The sequence below is a fragment of the Pithys albifrons genome, chromosome 7 (assembly GCF_047495875.1).
Source record: "Pithys albifrons albifrons isolate INPA30051 chromosome 7, PitAlb_v1, whole genome shotgun sequence".
NCBI classification, from domain to species: Eukaryota; Metazoa; Chordata; class Aves; order Passeriformes; family Thamnophilidae; genus Pithys; species Pithys albifrons.
Genome location: NC_092464.1, coordinates 41,626,069 through 41,645,229, shown reverse-complemented (window position 1 = coordinate 41,645,229; position 19,161 = coordinate 41,626,069). Strand labels below are relative to the sequence as shown.

Below are 19,161 nucleotides of genomic sequence, written 5' to 3'. Positions count from 1 at the left end.
CAAAAATAGATTCAAAGAAGGTCAGAGTTTATCTGAACCTGATTTGAACAGACACAGGAAAATTTACTCTCTCAGTCTATTCCTTCCTTTTGAGTTGGATAATTGTACTATATTATTTTCGCCTGAGGGAGGGGATTGACTGGAAGAAGTCCTGGGAGTCAAGCTTGAATGGCTTCAAAAAACTGAAGCTGCAACTGCAGTTAAACAAGTGGCTTGTGTTGGCAGCACGATGCTCGGGTGGATGCCTACAGCCATGGCACTGACTCAGGTTCTGTGCATTGTGCCAAAAAAGCCAATGTGAAAAGGCAAAGTTTAATAAGCTCTGAAGGGAAGCTTTCACTAACTACATCAGCTACAAGCCTCTATTTCCCCTACTCCATGCCTCTCAAAATGAAGGTGAGCATTGCTTAAAGGGATTGGGGAAAAGAGTTTACGATTAGAACAAGTGGTACCTCTGACCCTTCAGTTTTACTTGTAATCGCTTTTCTATTGTAAACCCAGTTGACAAGCAGCAGGAGACATCAGCTATTCAAAGGCAGGTGACAGGATATCTAAAGAGCATATTGTTTTTCTATTTGAAAAAAAGGCCTGAATTCTGAACCAGGATGTGTTTCCTCTGTTTGAAAGGTTCTGCAACCAGATGTAGAGGGAGTAATTAAATTCTAAGCTCTCTTGTAGGATTTCAGGGAAAAGGAAGTGCCTTGATAGCACTGGCATTCCCATCTAATACAGGTCAATGACATGCCCTAGGAGCACCCAGAAACAAAGAATATATTTCCTCCATTTATGCAAAAGAACATTTTAAGTAAATCTCTCCTTTCAAACCTATGCAAACGACAAATCCTTATTCTCCAGTGATTTCTCTTTGCAACAAAATGTTAGTAAATTTAAAAATAACTACATTAAAAAACAAACAACAAACCCTAAAAGTTCCTCACAGGTTACAGGCACCCTTTTTTTTTCAACATGTTGCACAGCCAAAAGAAACTCAGATTTTTTTACAGCCCTTACAGGAAGAATATATTTTGAAAGTCCAGTGTCACAGTCAGTAAACAGAAGATTTGCATTGCTTATTCCCATGTGCATTCTTTGATTTCAGAAAATCTGCTTTATAAAGAACGTTGGAAACATCCCAATGGAGTAGAATGGACTGCACTGTGGGATGGCTGTTCTGGAGTTCTGGCTGCAAGCAGGTCACAACTGCATGACACAACTATGATGTGTAACAATCAGAGAAAATAATTTTATTGAACATTTAGGGTTCTGTTTTATTGGGTTTGTTTTGTTTTTCTTTATTTCTGGACCACAGAAAAGCACGCTTGAAGTTTGGATTCTGTTCTTGGAACAGAGTAATATGTCATCTATAACATATGGCGTATTCTTTCACAAAGATGAACGTGTCTCTTTAGGGCCTTTTAAACCCTTTTTCTTTTCCACAGAGCTGCAATATGTAGACCAGATATTTGAAATACAAATGCCTTTCTAATGAATGACAAAACCCCCAGGATGTATTAATTCTCTTTCAAATGTCTCCCCGTGAATCCAAGCTGTTGTATGTAGCTGGATGCATGTTCAGATCTGAGAAGAAACTCACCCAAAGTCCTCACTTCTTGACTGTTCTGGCTACCTGCCTGAAGATCATTCCTACAATGGCCTAGAACAGTATTATTTTGGCCTACATCTGAGAACTCTCTAGTGGACTTCACAGACTCTTCAGCTATTTCTCTTTTTGCACAAGAGAAAGAAAGCTCTGCTTGTGCAGGGGGATTTCTGGGTGGAAGGGAAAAAAACTGTTGATGCTGCAAATGTTACTTGAAAAAGAATGAAAAAAAAACCCCAAAACAACAAAAAACTAATCAAAGCAGAAGCTGAGCAGTTTGGCCACTTCCCCTGAGCACTGTATCATCCTGCACCCCTGCTGCAAAGTGACACATCCGCATTGGCACAGTCCTTTGAAAAAAGCAGGGAGGCAGGGGGGTGAAAAGCAGACCGCTGCACAACCCCACCTAAAGCAGCAGGGATGAAGGCTGTGCTAATTTTCAGTATTTAAGACACCAGGCAATTCCCACTTTTCAGGGTTTGGGAAGTACAATAATGAACACTCACCAGGGAATACTGAGTGCCAGGACTGACAAGGCTGAAGTTGGAGCTTAGGAGGGGTCTGAGCTTCCTGACAGGGGAATTAAAGGGGATAGCAGGAGCAAAGAGCTGGTGGCACTGAGGTGTGGCCTAAGCAAGACACTTCTGGAACTGCTTTTTATTTTGACTGATGGTCTGAGAAGAATCAAATTAGCCATTCCAGCACAAGCTAAGAATGGGGGACTTCTCTGTTGAATCTGTTTACAAAATCAGGACAGGTTCAAAATTCAGAGCATAGCTGTATGTTTTCATAGTGGCTAGCCAACGTTTTTTGGCTTGACTATATGAATCTAAGAATAAGTACATTCATTTGCTTATAAATAAATACACGACTCAAACCCCATAATTTAAAAAATGGGAGTGCAGCTTCCTCTGTCTGAGCACAGAATAAGCAAATCCCAGCTGCAGAGGCAGGCAAGGAAATGGTTAAATGAAACAGACTTTCATGTTTTGCAAACGTGCTCCTAAATAACTTTCCCCACCCAGAATTATTATTTAGGCAGATCAGTCCCTTCTTAAGCTTCAAAAAAGCCTATTAATATAGCATAACAATAGAGAAGTTGAGCTAAAATAAAGCTTCCTGTATGTGGTTTAAACTAAGCACAAGCTATCTGCACAACCCTTAACACTACCTAAGCCTTGAAGGAGCAGTACTCAGGTGCCAAGGAAAATGGAAACACTGTACAGCCTCTACTCAGTCAGGAATTTTCAAAGCACAAGAGCCTGCAAATTCTTTAGGTGGATTGGGTGCCTTTGATTGAGCTTTAGTGTCACTGAACTTTGGAAACAAGAAATAAAACAACGGCAATGAAATGAGGACACGGAGTTGAATGTACAGGGCAGCAGAATGCCCAGCCAGTACTGACTGAACTACTTCCTTGCTGTCTGCTGCTCCTCTGAGTTCTCAAGTTGCTGCCTATTCAACTGCTAGTCAAAGCCACACAGCAGGGCAAGAATATATTTCATATTAGCAGAACTAAGGTTAAATGTATCAACACTGATGTATTGCAAGCTTCTGCAGTGTCTTAAAAATCCTCAGAAGCACAAAGTCACAAAACTTGGTCCTGGAGCCTGAACTGTGATCTAGTTAGCTGGCAAGCTCCCAAGACACAAAGCAGCCCTTTGAGCTGACTGGAAGACAACTCTGTTTTGTAGCAATTCTGAGGTTTCAAAGTTTGGTTTGAATTCCACACTGGAATGAACACTAACACTTTTTGAATGTTTTTGCTTGAACAGAATTTCTGTTCAAATGTTGTGATTTGGCAAGATATGTATGCTGAATCCCCACCAGAGAGGGAACTATTATGGGATACGGGAGCCTCAAGTTCAAGATCTGCTCTGTTTGGTTCAAGGCAGAGCTTTTCATCCCTGAGTTGTCAGAATTAGTCAAAATGTAAGTTTGAACCTTACGTGTGTACTGATTTCTGAGCAAGACATTAGGCAATAAAGTACAGAAAAGCCTACCAATCTCTTTAGTGCTTTTGGATAAAAATTAGTCCCACCAAATGCTTCATTTTCAGTGAAATGAGCAGCTGTTTGGTGTAACTTAGTTTATCCCTATTGAAGAATCCTGAAGCCACAATGAAATTTTGTAGGTCAGTGTCTCATGTACCCTCCTGATTTTGGTCTTTTTTAGAATTAAAATGGCTTGGAAATCTTCAGCAAAACATTATGGGAAATGTTGATTTTTAAAACAGCAACTCTGCTTCTCACATTCCTCTACTTTTTCCTGAAACCCCCATCTTGAGGAAAAAAAGTGGTCTGAAAGTTAATCTAACCTTTAAAAACTTTGACTAGTTTTACAGGCATTGTTGTGGAGGCTTTGTAGCTTTGAGGTTGTGGAGCTTTTTATTGGGAGTCGGAGGGTGTTTCCTTAGGAAACTGTTTGAATCTGACACAAAATACTTGGTAATAATCAAACTCAAATGCTGCTCCTCAAACTAACCTTCCATTTTTTCTCTTGATAGTTTCCTGGAAACATTTTAGTTTTCTACACTTGCTGGAGATTTTTTTTTTTAAATTTAATAGTTTTGTTGTGCAGGAAATCAGTTCCATCCCCCTTCAGCTCCAAGCTGAAGCACCTGACAACAGAAGACAGAGATTACTAGATTTTAAAATGTGAATAGGCTCTATCTTGCTATCAAATGGAAAATAAACCCTGACATTTCTTGTAGTCTTTCCTGAAAGATTCCTTCAGAAAGCTTCTGAATTTGACAAGAGTTTTTTTTGGACTAGAAAAACCAAGTCTGCCAAGGCCAGTCACTTCTGTTTGAGCTGTACACCTTCATCTTTCAGTCTAAAAAGGACATATCAGGGTATCCAAAACAGTATCTGTCTCCTGAGGAGGCACTACCTCCGATAGGTGGTAGGTCTGAGTGGCCTGCTATAAAATCATAGAATTGTTTAGGTTGGAAAAGACGTCTAAGATAGAATCATAGAAACGATTGGGTTGGAAAAGACCTCTGAGATCATCAAGTCCAACCCTTGGTCCAACTCCAGTCCATTTACTAGATCATGGCACTCAGTGCCATATCCAATCTCAGTTTAAAAACCTCCAGGGATGGTGAATCTGCCACCTCTCTGGGCAGGCCATTCCAATGCCTGATTACTCTCTCTGGAAAGATCATCAAGTCCAATTGTTAACTCAGCCCTGCCAAGTCCATCACTAAACCATGCCCCTAATTGCCACATCTGCACAGCTTTTAAATACCTCCAGATATGGCCACTCGAGCACTTTCTTTGGCAACCCTTTCAGTGAAGAAATTTTCCCAACTATCCAATTTAAACCTCCCCTGGTGCAACTTGAGGCCACTTCCTCTTGTTCTATTCCTTCTTAATTGGGAAAACAGACTGACTCACCTCAGTATAAATGCCTTTCAGGTAGTTGTAGAGATCTAAAAGCCTCCTTTTCTCCAGACCAAACTACTCCAGCATCTTCAACTGCTCCTCATCAGCTTGGTCCTCCAGACCCTTCATCACCTTTGTTGCTTTTCTCTGGACCCACCTCAGCACCTCAATATTCTTCTTCCAGTGAGGGTATCAAAATTGAACACAGAATTTGAGGTGTGGCCTCACCAGTGCTGAGTACAGAAGAACAATCACTGCTCTGGTCCTGCTGGCCACAGTAATTCTGGTACAGGCCAGGATGCCATTGGGCTTCTGGGCCACCTCAGCATACTGCTGGCTTATGTTCAGCCAGCTATTGACCAGCACCCCCAGGTTCTTTTCCACCAGGCAGCTTTCCAACCACTTCTCCCCAAGCCTGTAGCACTGCACAGGGTTGCTGTGATCCAAGTATAGGATCTGGCACATCACTTTGTTCAACCTCACAAAATTGGCCTCGGTCCATTGATCCAGCCTATCCAGATCTCTCTGCAGAGCTTCTCTACACTCCAGCAGATCAACACTCACACTCAGCTTGGTGTCATCTGCACACTTACTGAGGGTTCACTCAATCTACTTGTCCAGGTCATTAATAAACACTTTAAACAAGAGTGTCCCCAGTATTGATCTGTGAGGAACACCACTTTTGGCCCAGCCACCAAGTGAATGTAACTCCATGCACCCCACATTTTGGGCTTGGCCATCCAGACAGTTTTCTACCAAGCAAAGGGTGCACTTTTCCAAGTCATGAGCAGCCAGTTTCTCCAGGAGCAACCCAGTCAAAAGGTTATCTAGAGTCTAGGTAGACAACATCTACAGCCTTTCCCTCAAAGAGTAGAATTAGTGAAGTAAAGCAATCTCTAAAGCTTGTTTCTAAAGCTATCTTTTTAAAGTACTGCCATCTGTATGGTTCAGAAGTTGTGACTTAAGGATGTTTACTCAAAGGTATGGGAACTCAGTCACTTAATCTTTTTGATATTTGGCCACCTGAACGTTGCTCTGCAGTCAACAAATGGCTGGCAAACCAGACCCAGCTCTCAGAGACCTTAACTAACGTTCTTGCCCAGTGCCACCACTTACTTTTTTTTTTTTTTCCCTGAGAAGTAGTAAAGCAAAATTATGAGCAGTTTTGGAAACCTGTGGTACACCTGCTGCTGCTCTCGCCTGTGGGCCAGCAGTTTTGCCCTTGGCACACAACTATCTGGGGATCAGGACTCAAGAATTCTGTGTAACACCCAGGGAAAATCCCATTACATGACCCAGTTATATGTGTTACATGTTGGAAGAGTCATGCATATGCATCTGTCACCTGGTGGGAATGGCTGCATCTTAGTCACAGGGAGGGAGGCAGGCAACTTGATTGCCATTGGGTGGCTTACTCCAGCAAACAGGCAGGGAAACAATGATGTAATGGATATTTCACCTATTGTAAGCAGAATTCCATTTTTCAACTGATTGCCAAGTACGTTATTCAGCACCCAGGAGGTTTAAGAAAGTCTTAAGCTCTAAGACAGAGCAAATAGTTCGTTGCTGTTTTTATTCCTCACTGCTGGCTAGAAAGTGTAATTCTTTCATTTGCTGGCACAGCACCCTTCTGCTTAAAATCTCCCACCCCCAGATGTGTTCCCTTCTTATCTCTCCCATTCTAACAGGTCACTTCACTGTGTGTACATGGCATCTCTCACATATTTTAGCTTTTGTAGCTGAGCTTTTTTAAGCTATATGAGAGACGACATATTCTAAATTTACATGATGTGACTGTTTTTCTGTGATACATGGCTCAGTTATACAGCTTGGGTGTCTGCTGCTGTTTGCTGGTGGCTCTCTGGAACAAATCAATCTCTCCAGTTTCAATATGTTTCAACAGATGCCACACATTAACCACTATTTTTATTCTCAGCCTGAATTTCACCCTTCCAACCTTTCCCAAAATATTATGTTGCCAGTGTTAGTTACAGTTTGTTTCTGTCTGTAATTATTAAAGTCTCTTCCCTGACAACCTGATAAAAGGTTGGCCACATTCCCACACTTATTAAGCCCTCAAGTGATGCAAATTGTAACAAATATGCCAAACAGACTGGAAGAGCACTGCCTAGTTTGTTTTTACACAGATTTGTAACCAAGCTTGGATGGTTATTTTCCTAGGAAGCAAACAATATCAATAATACAGAGCAAACCAAAATTTTGGCTTCTTTAGCCTGTTTCCATTCTATTTCCTTTCTATCTCGCTAAGTGAATCAGACATTCACCATTAGACAGCCACTCCTTTGGTTACACACAGCTGCAGGCACTGGGTGGGACTCTTGTGCCTGCAAATACCTAAGAGGAAACAGAGAGAACAAAGCCAATATACGAGCAGTGAGAGGCTCTGTGACACGTTATGGAATGTTACTGACCTCTTTTATGGGGCAGCTGGAAGACAGTTACCTTCTGAACATGTTAGTTGGATAACATAAAAAGAGATTAATGAAAGCCTTTGTTAAAATCCACTTGGAAGCAGTCCAGCTGTAATCATCTCCCTTCTGCTGTTTCTTGAGCACTGGACAACTCATCACATAAGTATTTATGGTCTGGTGACTGTTTGTGCACAAATCTTAAGTCTGCTCTTAAGTCTGAGATCCTCCTATGTAGTCAAGTAAAATCACTAACACTTTGACTCTAGTAAGGAGAGGAAGAGGAGAGAAAGAAAGGAAAAGACAGGGGCAACATGTTAGAGACAAGTGAGAGATGCCAAGTTAAGGAAACTCAAACATTATCCATATCTCTTGCAGCCTAGGCACGGGACAAGGCATTGCACAGGCATGGTGGTTCAGGTAAGCAGAACAATACCAGCTCTCCCAGGTAACAACCATACACAGTGAGAAATCACAGCACTTGACACACTGCAAATCCATAGGCTGTAATTTGTTCAGGCAAATGACTCACCCACAATTGATTAATCAAATACTTACAACTCTTACATTCTCAATTAGCCAACTTTGTGAAACCCTGATCAACGTGAAGATTGTTAGCAGCACAACACTTTCCCTCCTTCAACACACTTTCCCAATTAGCTCCATTATTCTCAGAGACACTCTTGTTGACCTGCCATTCATGTCTATCACTGAAGTTTCGATAGTTCAAGGCAACTGTTTGAATGATTCAGAATTTGTACCCATTGTTGCTGCTAAAGATTTCTCCCATATTCAGGTGTGGTGGGAATGCCCAAAATAATGACCTCATCTTGCAGTACATGAGCAATAAACACAGTCTTCCTGAACAATGTCAAAGACACCTTGGTTGCAAGCTGTGTGGAGGAGATCTGCATAGCTTGGCAAGACAGGTAAAGATAAAAAATTATCACCATGAAATTCATTAGAATGAAACAACTATAAACCAAATAGAGCTGTGTTAAAATCTTGTTTCCAGATTTTGATTTCTTTGCATTGTTGCTTGAATTTTAATTCAATGCCCAGGATAACAACTGCATACATATGGACAACAGTCCTTGAAGGATCTTGTTCTCCTGTTTTGCAGCCTCCCTTCTGCACACGAATGTTTCTGAATGAGCTGCACAAGAGGGATAAATTGCATGGCATAGCAGGTAGGTCATGCAATAAGTAATATGCAGGAATCCCACTTCCTTGGTAACAATGAGTGCTTGGTCATCTCCGCCCATGGGAGATGGGTGAGATTTGGGTCTGGGAAGGGCAGAGTCCTGCTTGATCCTTTTGGGTAAACAAGCCTTGACCTCAGTCAAGGAACTTAGCATTGTTAATAGAAAACAGCTTTGTTAGACAGTTGTCAGGTTCACACTGGCTGATGAAGAGAGGCTGTAAGACGTTGCAGTAAAGGGAAAGCTGAGGAACAAAGCTTTCTAAACATTGGGGTAGGACTGGGACTGTGAAAACAACTACAGACAGACCTGGTTCATCACAGTAGGTCAAAGCATAAGAAGATAAAAGAAGATGCAGAAGATCCACCAGACAACTTGACATCAGGGAAGAAACACCCCTGGTAGTCTAGTCCTGCGCTCATTTTTTCCATGACAGTCAGACCAGGCCTCTGTCTGCCACCTAGTCAACTTGTAGACACCCAGGGCCTTTTCCCTCTGATTTTGGCTAACCTTTTCCAGTGGTTTTGCTCCCTGGCTTTGCCTTCTGGTAGAACTGACATTAGACTTTTGAATAAATAATAATTACAACACACTGGCTTTGAGTTTTGCTGTGAGAAGCAATTTTCCACCACAGGGATGTAAGCTCCTTGCCAGTCATCATAATTACGTTTGGCAAATAAGAGATGCATTAACAAACACGGAGTAGTCAGATTTACAGTGATTACCTGTCTCCTGTATACTATTTTATCCAACAACTTCAGAACATTGTTTGAAGTGAGTCTGCACACAGTATTTTGCACCACCTGCCTGTGGCCTGAAACACCAGGGATCAGACTCAGTGTCAGCCCCCTGATACAGCAGAACTACAGGCATGTTTAGGTGCATGCCTGCCTATGCCTTCTCATTTTGCAGACTGGCAATTTAAATGGAAGTCCATACAAGAAACAGGCAATTGATTTGGATGTAACTACTTCAAACATTGCTAAAGCCACCCCTGGGTGAGTCACAACACCTCCCAATACCCAAAACCTTTAGTTGTTTGTGTCTAAAAATGGAGTCAGGAGGTTTGTCCTTCACAGTCAAGACTGATACAAGCCAACAGTGCTGTAAACCAATTCTTCCATAAGCAATACCAGCTCAGCTGTGAATCACTGGAATGTAGTGACTAACCTCTGGTGGAAACTAGAACTTGTTGCCTTACCCACAATTTTCTTTCTTACCTCAGAAATACCAGAAACAAATTAAATCTGATCTGTCTGAAGTGTGCATGCAGGAAGAAGAGGTAGAACACTAATCATTTAGAGCAATAACTTGAAAGGAAGGGCTGTAATTAACAGGTGGAAAATCACAATCTTTTTTATCATCTGTTTCTGCTAATAAATTAGTAAAATCACTGTGTGATCTGTTTTTTTTAGAGTAGTTTTTGTCTGCTCTCTAAAACTACAGAATATGCAAAACCACTGCAAAAAATTCTTGCTCTGGTGTACAAGGAATGTAGAATAAAAAAAGGCAGGAACAATGTACGGAATAGATCTGGATGACAGTCATTCCAAAGGCAAAATTATTACAGGCTATTATCTAGTTGTCTGGAGGAGCCATGGACCAGCTGGCTGTGATGTTCTGCTCAAAGTTAAACACAGACAGGAAACCGCATGTCTGATACCGTAAAAATCGTTTGTCTTCCTGCCACGGCTAACCAGGCAAGCAACTCAAAGGGGCTGTTTTCATTTAAAAGAAACACCAATCCACAACAATAAAAAAGGAATGACAAAGCCTCAATTCTCCACTTTCCTGACTAGAGTTAGTGCCTGTGTTTGTGAATGAACTGGAAATGTCACAAAGTGAAGTTTTACATTATTTTAATTTTTCTCTGTATTTATTCACTTAATACATATAAATGCAGCACATGTTTTTCCTGAGTCACCTAGAGAGCTTACAGCACATGACCTAGAAGAAAAAGCTCCACCCAGAAGAATAAAGGGAATTAGGGTAAAAAGGCTGTATGTAAACTTATATTATTCCTTTTGGGCTGCTCTGGAAGTGTGAGTGGGGCTGCAGAGTTGCTGGGAATCAAGGCACTTGGTGTTTAATCTCCAAAATGGTTTTCATAAACATACACACTGAAGACACACATTTATCAGAGTGATTGCACTCAGCTACACAACTCCAGGAGAAACAGCTCTAAGGTGACTAACTCATAACAAATTAGCCAAAATCCACAAGGGTGTGGTTCATGTCGTACAAAAACTCCAAGTAGCTGACACAGAGTAAGATCTATTTACTGGGAACACATTCTCTTCAGTAAAATCAAGGCAATCTCTTAGAGTTAGGTCCTGGGTCTACACCACCTGTGCTCACATCAATACCAGCATAAACTCCAAACCCTTTAAAGCTCACTCAAGTAAGAGTTGGTCACATAACCAGAGATCAGCAGTCAGGTTGCCTGGTTTCAAATCAGGCTTGGAAAGGTGATGAGGAAGAGGGCGGGACCAGATATGGATAGCCTGTGCCAAGGGAAGCACAGGCTTCTAGCTTTGTGTGTGGTTTTGTGACCTAAACCAGTTAGTCTTATTGGAGGACTAGGAAGTGAGAACTAGAAGTTACACAGTTGTCCACCTCAGTGCAGTCACACCCCAATGTTTTCCAGGAGTAGAAACACTGTCCCAACCCTTTGTTATCTCAGGTAATGAGGATTTAATTATATACCTTTCTGAGGAACCTACAGGTGATGAGGATGGGTTTTATGTGCCCCAAGTCTTTAGAAGTGTGTGCACACGAAGTTCTCCACAGGAGGCCTCATGCTTGTGAGAGTACTGACTTGTCTCAGTAAAAGACTCATTGTGTGATCAAGCAGGTAGGAGAAAATAAAGCAAGGCATTATGTGTGGATCCATGCACATCTGTGTGTGCAGCATGAGGTCCACCAGCCGTTTAGACACCTGCACTGTCTTTATTATATTTGCAGTGGCCTGTATTGGCATTCAAGAAGTAGAATAAGGATGGGTTGTGATTTGATCTGTACTCAGATTTTCCTGGTTTAACTGAACACACATACACTTCCTGGTGCCACAGTAAGTGTGAGGTAACATATTCCCCCAGTGAAGGATCTTCCAGCTACTGCACACCCACCACAGAACAAGTGCAGATGGTGAGGTACACCAGGGAAGCTCACTTAAATTCACATCCTATCAAGTTATCAGTAGCATTTGTATATGCATATGACACACTATGGCAATACAGCCTTTTAGAAGAGGCAAGACTTTAAATACAGCCTTTGCATCTATCTTAGGTTTTATAATGCAATTAACATATACTGCATTTTGGTGTGCCAGCAGAACAACTGTAAACATCTTGCTTTCCTCTTTCATCAGCTTTTAAGTGCATTGTTTTGAGTTAAGTATCAGACTTACTTCAAAAGGAGGACACCCTGGCAGGAGAAAAATATCCTCTGAACACAAAAAATGGAAGGCTGAGATTTTGTGAGATTGAAGAGAGACCAAAATAGCTTCTGCTGCTATAAGTTTTCCTCCACAAAATGCAATTCCAAAGTACATTGGTATTACACAGTTAATATTACTTGCAAGGAACATAGGAATGCAAGGTAAATTATTAAACCTACCTGACGTAAAAATGAGCATATCATTGCATTCTTCACCTGTACAGGAACACATGAACATCAATCCCCCATCTTCCTTCTTTTCTCTCATCAAACACCTCTCTGAGTTGTAGTCATCCAAAACGTGACCATACAGTGGTTTTTGGGGATCATGGCAAATTGTTTCTAAGGTCACATTTTCATCATTCTGTCTCCTAAAAATCAAATGGAGAAAATTAAAATCAAAGAAGAAAAATTTTACAAAGGGAGCAGACAGGACTGCACCTCCCCAAAATGTGCCTCTTTTAAGAATATAAATGGCATTTAAAGAGTATCATATATTCTTCACTGTATTTCCTGAATGGGGTAAATTTGGCTGTGTCTGGGCTCCTCACATTTGTACAATGGCACAGCTATTCCTGTATCATATTACCACTAAGCTTGGAAGAGTGCCTTTGAAAGTCTCACCCAGAATGATTCAAGCTAGCGTTCAATGAACTGCTGTGGACTGCAGAACATACTTTTGGGTTTTATGGTCACTGAGCAGTCAGGAAAAATATGTGGAAAATTTTGATAAAAACTGAATTAATTCCTCAAAATCTGAGGAATTTCTATGGAGTTGGTGCTTTTTAGCCTATATTTAGCACAATTTCTGCACTGAAAGTTATATTTTAAAAAAGCCCAAACAAACAAAAAACAAATCCCACCCTAATACCAATGATAAAACTGATGCAAGCTACAGTTGCCTCACTGTTAGTGAAGTATTTACAGCTGATAATCTGGAACACATTCCTGTATTCTGTCCTGGTCCATAGATTTCATTTCATTGACTGAAAGGCAGAGCGTTTTAAATACAGTTCTCAACTCATTTGTCTTTTGGATAAATAGCCATGAAAAATCCAGAATATATCTTAAATTGCAGTACAGTCCCTTTTAGGGCAATAATAGTCACTGATCATTTATTAAAGAAGCACAAAACAAATACAGAACATCACACTGGACTGATCCTGTATTTCAAGTGCCTACTTCCAATTATGCTAAACATCACTTCAAGTCAATGGACACAACTAATCCCTCAATAAATGCATTAATTATGTCTCTCTGTAAGTGGTTCTAATTATTTTCCTAAACCAGCAGCAATGCTGCAAACACTCAGTTCTGCTCCTTTTGTTCGCTTATGAACTTATTAAGAGTATTTTGGGTTTTCTTTAGTAGCACTGGATTCCCATTTACGGAAGGGCAAAACCTCAGTTTTCAGACTGGAACACAAGTTAAGAGTCAAGAAATCCTAAAAAGTAATACAACTCATTTTCATAAACTCCTGACTTTTTTGAACCAAGACATAGGCTATATCAAAGCTTTCATGCCTACATCAAAGTCACTAAATACACAGAATTTTTTTAACATTAAGAGAAAGTATTTCTACCTATGCATGGCAATAAGCCTTTTGTCCTGCCTACATGATAGCCTCCTCCTATCTACACAACCTAGTTCACTTTGAAACCTATGAGAGAATTGTCTTTCTTTAGCAAATATCACCACAATCCTCTCTTGAGTATCAAATGTGTTTCTACTCTAAGTGCTGTGGGTGCTTGCAGCTTAATGGTTTGAGCAAAACCATACCTCTTTTTCAATAACAGCATAAGCCACAACTGAACTTATTTAGAAGAAAAAAAGTCCCCAGAACATTTTATATCAGAATTGTTAACCTCAAGCAACTCGGTATGCTGAGCACAGATATGAGTTGGAAGTGAGAGAGCAAATCCTGGTGAGAGAGAAAGGACATTCTGAATATCAGAGCAATTGAGGAAAGTACTAAGTAATGATGAACGAGGGTGTGTTCCCATTCCCACCTGCAGGAAGAAATAACTTACCATATGGCAACACAGACTTCACTAGTCTCCTCACAGATAGAAGTGATGTTGCAGTTGCTCTTGCACTGATGTTGGTTTGAGCAAGTTGTTACTTTAATATCACAAAATTTGCATAGGTTTGGCATTTTCAATCCACTTTCCTTATTTCTGTCTACAGGTGACATAAATTCCGCTTAAGAAAAAAAAAAGAGAAGGAAACTCAATAATGATAGATTATCAGGTTGCATTATTGCTTATTATAAAGATAAGGTTTTCATCAGCAGTAAGCATTTCCTCCCATCTTCAATTAGAAAATCTTTGATCTTTCACGGCTACCAACTTTCTTTACAACAAGGCAAGTGCCACAGTGTCAAGACCAGGTTAATCAAAGTGAATTTCAAAAGTGAAATGAACTTCTATTGACTTCAGAGGGAGCAAAAAGTTGGTTTGGAATTTGCAGAATCAAGCTTTTTCCAAGACCAGTTTGCACTGAAATAACTCCTCTGCACTCCACAATTGGCTTTATTCACATGCAGCATATCTGTCCCCCATGCATAAAATCGCATCATGGTCTGTGTGCCAAACTAACTGTGGATACCTTAGTGAGAATGCAGATTAGGTGTGTGACATCATCATAACATGGATCATGGTGAATTTTGCAAGTTTGTTTTTACTAACCTAAGGGATAACCTAGGTGTCATCCCTAATCTGACTACTGTTAACATGGAAAAACACAGCATTGGAATTGACTTTCAGCTTAAGGCAGACACCCTGCCAGAGGTTGCGCGTGAAACTCAAGCTGGAAATGAAATAGGGCATCTGTGCCATGCATGTAATCTACCACAGGAGTCTTACTGGGCAAACTCAAGGGGACTTGAACTCAAAGTAACCTGCAATGACAGCCTGTCTTGTAAGTCTACTTTGACCCAGCAGCTACATTTCTGCACACACGTGTTGAATAATTACTTGCCTACTGATTCCCAGTTTTAGTGCTCACCATCTGCTTCAGTGTGGCAGCAGTAAGAGAATTTTTTGTACCAGTACACGAATTTCAGGAAACTTACTTTTAGCTCAAAAGCTATTTTGAAAAGTCAGTGTGACTACAAGGAACAGAAAAAGCTGACACAAAGTTCTTTCTAAAGCTAAAATGAATATGTAACTATCTGAAGTGGAGCAGACAATCAACAACAGTTTCAGTCTGACTCACTTTGTAATGTAATTTGAAAAGTAGGTTGAATGACTGCAAGGAGATACTGGGCTTCATACGGCACAGCCCTTCTCTTTTAGCCACCTGCGTATTAAAACTATGTTCATATTGCTTTTTGTGGCCAAATGTTGCTAGTCAACCAGTAACAGGCAACTAGGGATTTGTAATTTCCCCCTCTCTCCTCAATTAGCTGAGAAATCAATTTTTTCCGTCTAGAACTTTACTCTTTACTACCATTAGAATATTTTATTACAGGAAATAAATATATTTGATTTTTCCAGAATGAAATAAAAAGGCTTCTTGCTAACATTTTCAATGGATTTCTAAGCCATTGTGTAGGACTGAGAGAAAAGTCTTCCGTCTTCACCTGAGCCACACATCCTTCTCATCACTAGCATGCTCTGGTACTGACCTAAAGTCTCTAATCTTACTACCATTTTAATCAGTGGCAAACTCCCAATGATTTTAATGGTATAGAAGAAGGTCTGCACAGAGGGGATGGTTAGGATGAGCTCACTGGGTGTGGCGGTGCACTCCCCCAACCCCCCCATCCCTGATTTTGGCTTAAGCAATGGCAGTAGTGGTTGTGATGGTTGCACCTGGCTCAAGTTGGACTCTCAGAAGAGAGATAACAACACAATAGCTGAAGGCCATAAAACTTACTCAACAGCTGAGGGCTAGTTGAGCATGTGCCAACTAAAATATAGCTGGGATGCAAATATTATTGTAAGTCAATCTCTTACTCCATAAATAGAGAACTGCTCAGCATCTGCTGAGCTCTCCTGCACAGCAGTGGGCTGCATGCCAGGATCTCCCTTTGAACAGGGATGCCTCTCAAGGTGGCTCCTCGAGGCTGAGGGAATCCTTATTGCATCAAATAGCCAGTAAGTGAATTGGAAATTAGCACACTGAAACTTTGAAATCTTAGCTGAGTGAGAAAAAGTATTGCTTATGCACATATAGTCCTTTGGACATAAACCATTGACAAAGCCAAGAACTAGGTCTAGATCCAACCACCACAAGAAACCCCCTCAGAAAGGAGTTTAGAATGCAAGGGGTTCCTCATGACTCAGCTGGAGGGTCTCTCTGACAGTTTTGTCTCACCCTGTCCTCTATGCACTAAATAATCAAGTGTACCTTGTCATTGAAGCCTGTTAAAGCACAGTCACACTTACTTTCAAACTTAGTTAAAACTCTGGTTTATGTCAATAAACATTGCTACCTTCTACAAAGGCAGTGTGACACTCCATTCATGACACTGGGAGCACTTACATGCATGGACAATGCTGGCAGTATACTCTGGTCTGGCAGAAATTTAAGCCCTAAACAAACACTTCTTGTTCTTAATTACATGTGTTGCAACAGCTCCCAGAAGCTGTGCAGAGGGCCAAAGCCTCATTGAAGCAGGTGTGGTACAAACTCAAAAGGTCTTCAATCTACACTTCTTTGAAATATGTGTTAACATAATCAACATTACGGCAAATTGTTCATCTCTTCTGGATGGTATCTCTTATTTACCACAAGCTAAACTAAAAGCTATATTAAGTTATCTAGGCTGCAGTAATGACCAAAACAACCTGATAGCGAGGGACTGTCCTTCTATGGAGAGAAAGTCAAATCTATAGGCCTAGAAACCTGGATGAACAATACAGACAAATGCTGAGGGAATGATGAAGTGACTCACTCAGATTTACACAGAAAAATTATGGCAGGATACCAAGCACCTCACAACTGAGCATAGGGGAAAGACATCTGCTGCTCAAACTGCAAAGACTTTTGCTGCGTCTCCACTGCTTTCAGCTCTGAGCTCACATGGCTCTGTGCTTCACTGGGCAGCTGTGTTGTGATGGATGCCTCTGCCATAAACATGACTCAGTTCTCTCTAGTGCCTGCAGTACTGAAGCCAAAAGCCACATGAAGGTGGGTCCTTAGGTATACTGGTTCAAACACATTATTGAGAGGCAGGGCTTGTTCCTATGCCATCCTCGACTGTGCCATGTTCTGCCAAGACTCACCCACTGGAACAAATGGATGAAAAGACATTTGGACCTCTTCCAAGGAGGGATCTCCAAACCAAACAATTTGATTAAAAATAAAATAAAAAAAAAATTTAAAAAGCCATCTGGAAATCCACTATAACATCGCAAACCTTAAGTTTCTAAGTTAGAGTGGTGGGCCTTAATTTAATCACTAGCAACAGTAGCAGTTAGAGCTGGGTAATGTATGATCAGTTTATGGGGTTTGGGGACTTCCAGAACTGACCACACCTGTATCTTTTTTCCAAAATTTTTGTAACAAAGGCTGATGGTTCAGAGCCTCTCTGTTCATGCCTCTGGATAAACTGTCCAGGAGGACAAACTTTCTCCCATGGTAAAACATTTGATTTAAAGTGAGGCTGAAGTTTACTTTCACCAATACTAGTATAATGCTCTAGGGCATGTGGGTGTGTTGTTCATTACTACAACTTGTCGTTGTCCACTGTGATAACCCATCTAGTTCCAAACTATTTGACGCTGAAACCAAACTCTGCAAAGAGCCTGACATGAAATCTGGAGTCAGATGTGAACCTCAATATCATTCTTCTGATCACAATTGGCTACTATACTCAAGACTTAAAAATCCTGAAAAAATGGGTCCCTTTCCAAGTCACACAAATTCACACCTATCTCTAATGAACAAAATCCTGCTTGGAGAAGTTGACAGGGTTCCTCCCTAGGAGTGTATTCACTCATTCCCTGAGGGGCCCACAAGTAAGGAGTGGTTCATGATCAGCAAGGCTGCTCCTTCTCTTGTAGTCGCTTAAATTTTCATCTCTCAAAATATTTTATTATCCTACTGCACACTTCATACCCCATGAGCCAACTCCTGTTTCTCCAGTTAAGACAACCAGTCAGTTGAACACTGTGGACAGAGGCAACCTCTGATTTTGCGTTTAAAAAAAATTGGATATAATAATTTTGCATTTTAAAAAAAAATTGGATATAATGTAAAAGTCAACAGAGAAATCACAGATTTGCACATGTGAAGGAAGCCATCCTAAAATGCTCTGAAAATTTGAATCTGCCATCTACTCTTTAATGTTAGTTTTCTTATTTTGACTTCTACCGGAATCCTAATTCTAGCTTTCTTTGCTTTTTTGTCCATGGAAAGGGCTCCTAATAAAAGACTCTGGTTTCTTGGCTGTGAAGCTTTCAGCCAACCAGTTAAACATAGATCAGTCACCGTGTTAAAAGGCATGGAATATGCAAGCCAACATGTGGGCTGGATAGTATGGAAGAGACACTAGAGCAGACACATACAAAGTTATCTACCCCATGGATTCTGGTGGAGCCAGGCTTGCAGGACAACAATCCTACTCTATGCTTCACACCTTTATTTATGATTTCTCAGGACATTATAAACAGTACAACTACCCAAAATGTATTGATTGTCTTGAAGCTGTTTGCTTTGCCTCTGTTATTTGCACATGTGTAACTTGCATTGAGGCCTAAGGCTATAGTTTAATTTCCTCTTATATCTTAGTATCATTATGGAACTCTCACAAGCTAACAACATTTAAATAAAGCCCAAACCAACATGCTGTCTTTTTGGGAATATCTACACTGAAAAACATTTTATGTCCTAGGATGCATTTCAGAAACACCAGCCAATTTCTCTTACTCCTATCTTGTAAACTGCTATCACTGCACTTCTATACTCCCATCCAGTGTCTCTGGCACATGTATACTTATAAAATAGCATTGCTGAGCAGACAGATCCCAACTCTTAAAAAATTTAAAAAAAAATTGCTGAGAGAGGTATTGGGATGGGAACTGAACTACTCAACTGCTCTGAAATAATTCCATCTGATGGGAGAGACTTGAATTTAAGACTTCACTCCACTACATCAT

The 19,161-nt window shown here is 40.7% G+C and overlaps 1 protein-coding gene across 2 annotated transcripts in view; it reads right to left on the bottom strand.

Moving 5' to 3' along the window:
* TGFBR2 (transforming growth factor beta receptor 2) overlaps positions 1-19,161 on the bottom strand; it is a 55,658-nt gene that overhangs the window by 19,682 nt on the left and 16,815 nt on the right. For both annotated transcript variants that reach the window (XM_071561130.1, XM_071561131.1), the window contains exons 2-3: positions 14,086-14,257; positions 12,236-12,426 (exon numbers count right to left, since the gene is read on the bottom strand). In XM_071561130.1, the coding sequence (XP_071417231.1) occupies positions 12,236-12,426; positions 14,086-14,257 (363 nt within the window). The remainder of the gene's footprint in view (positions 1-12,235; positions 12,427-14,085; positions 14,258-19,161) is intronic.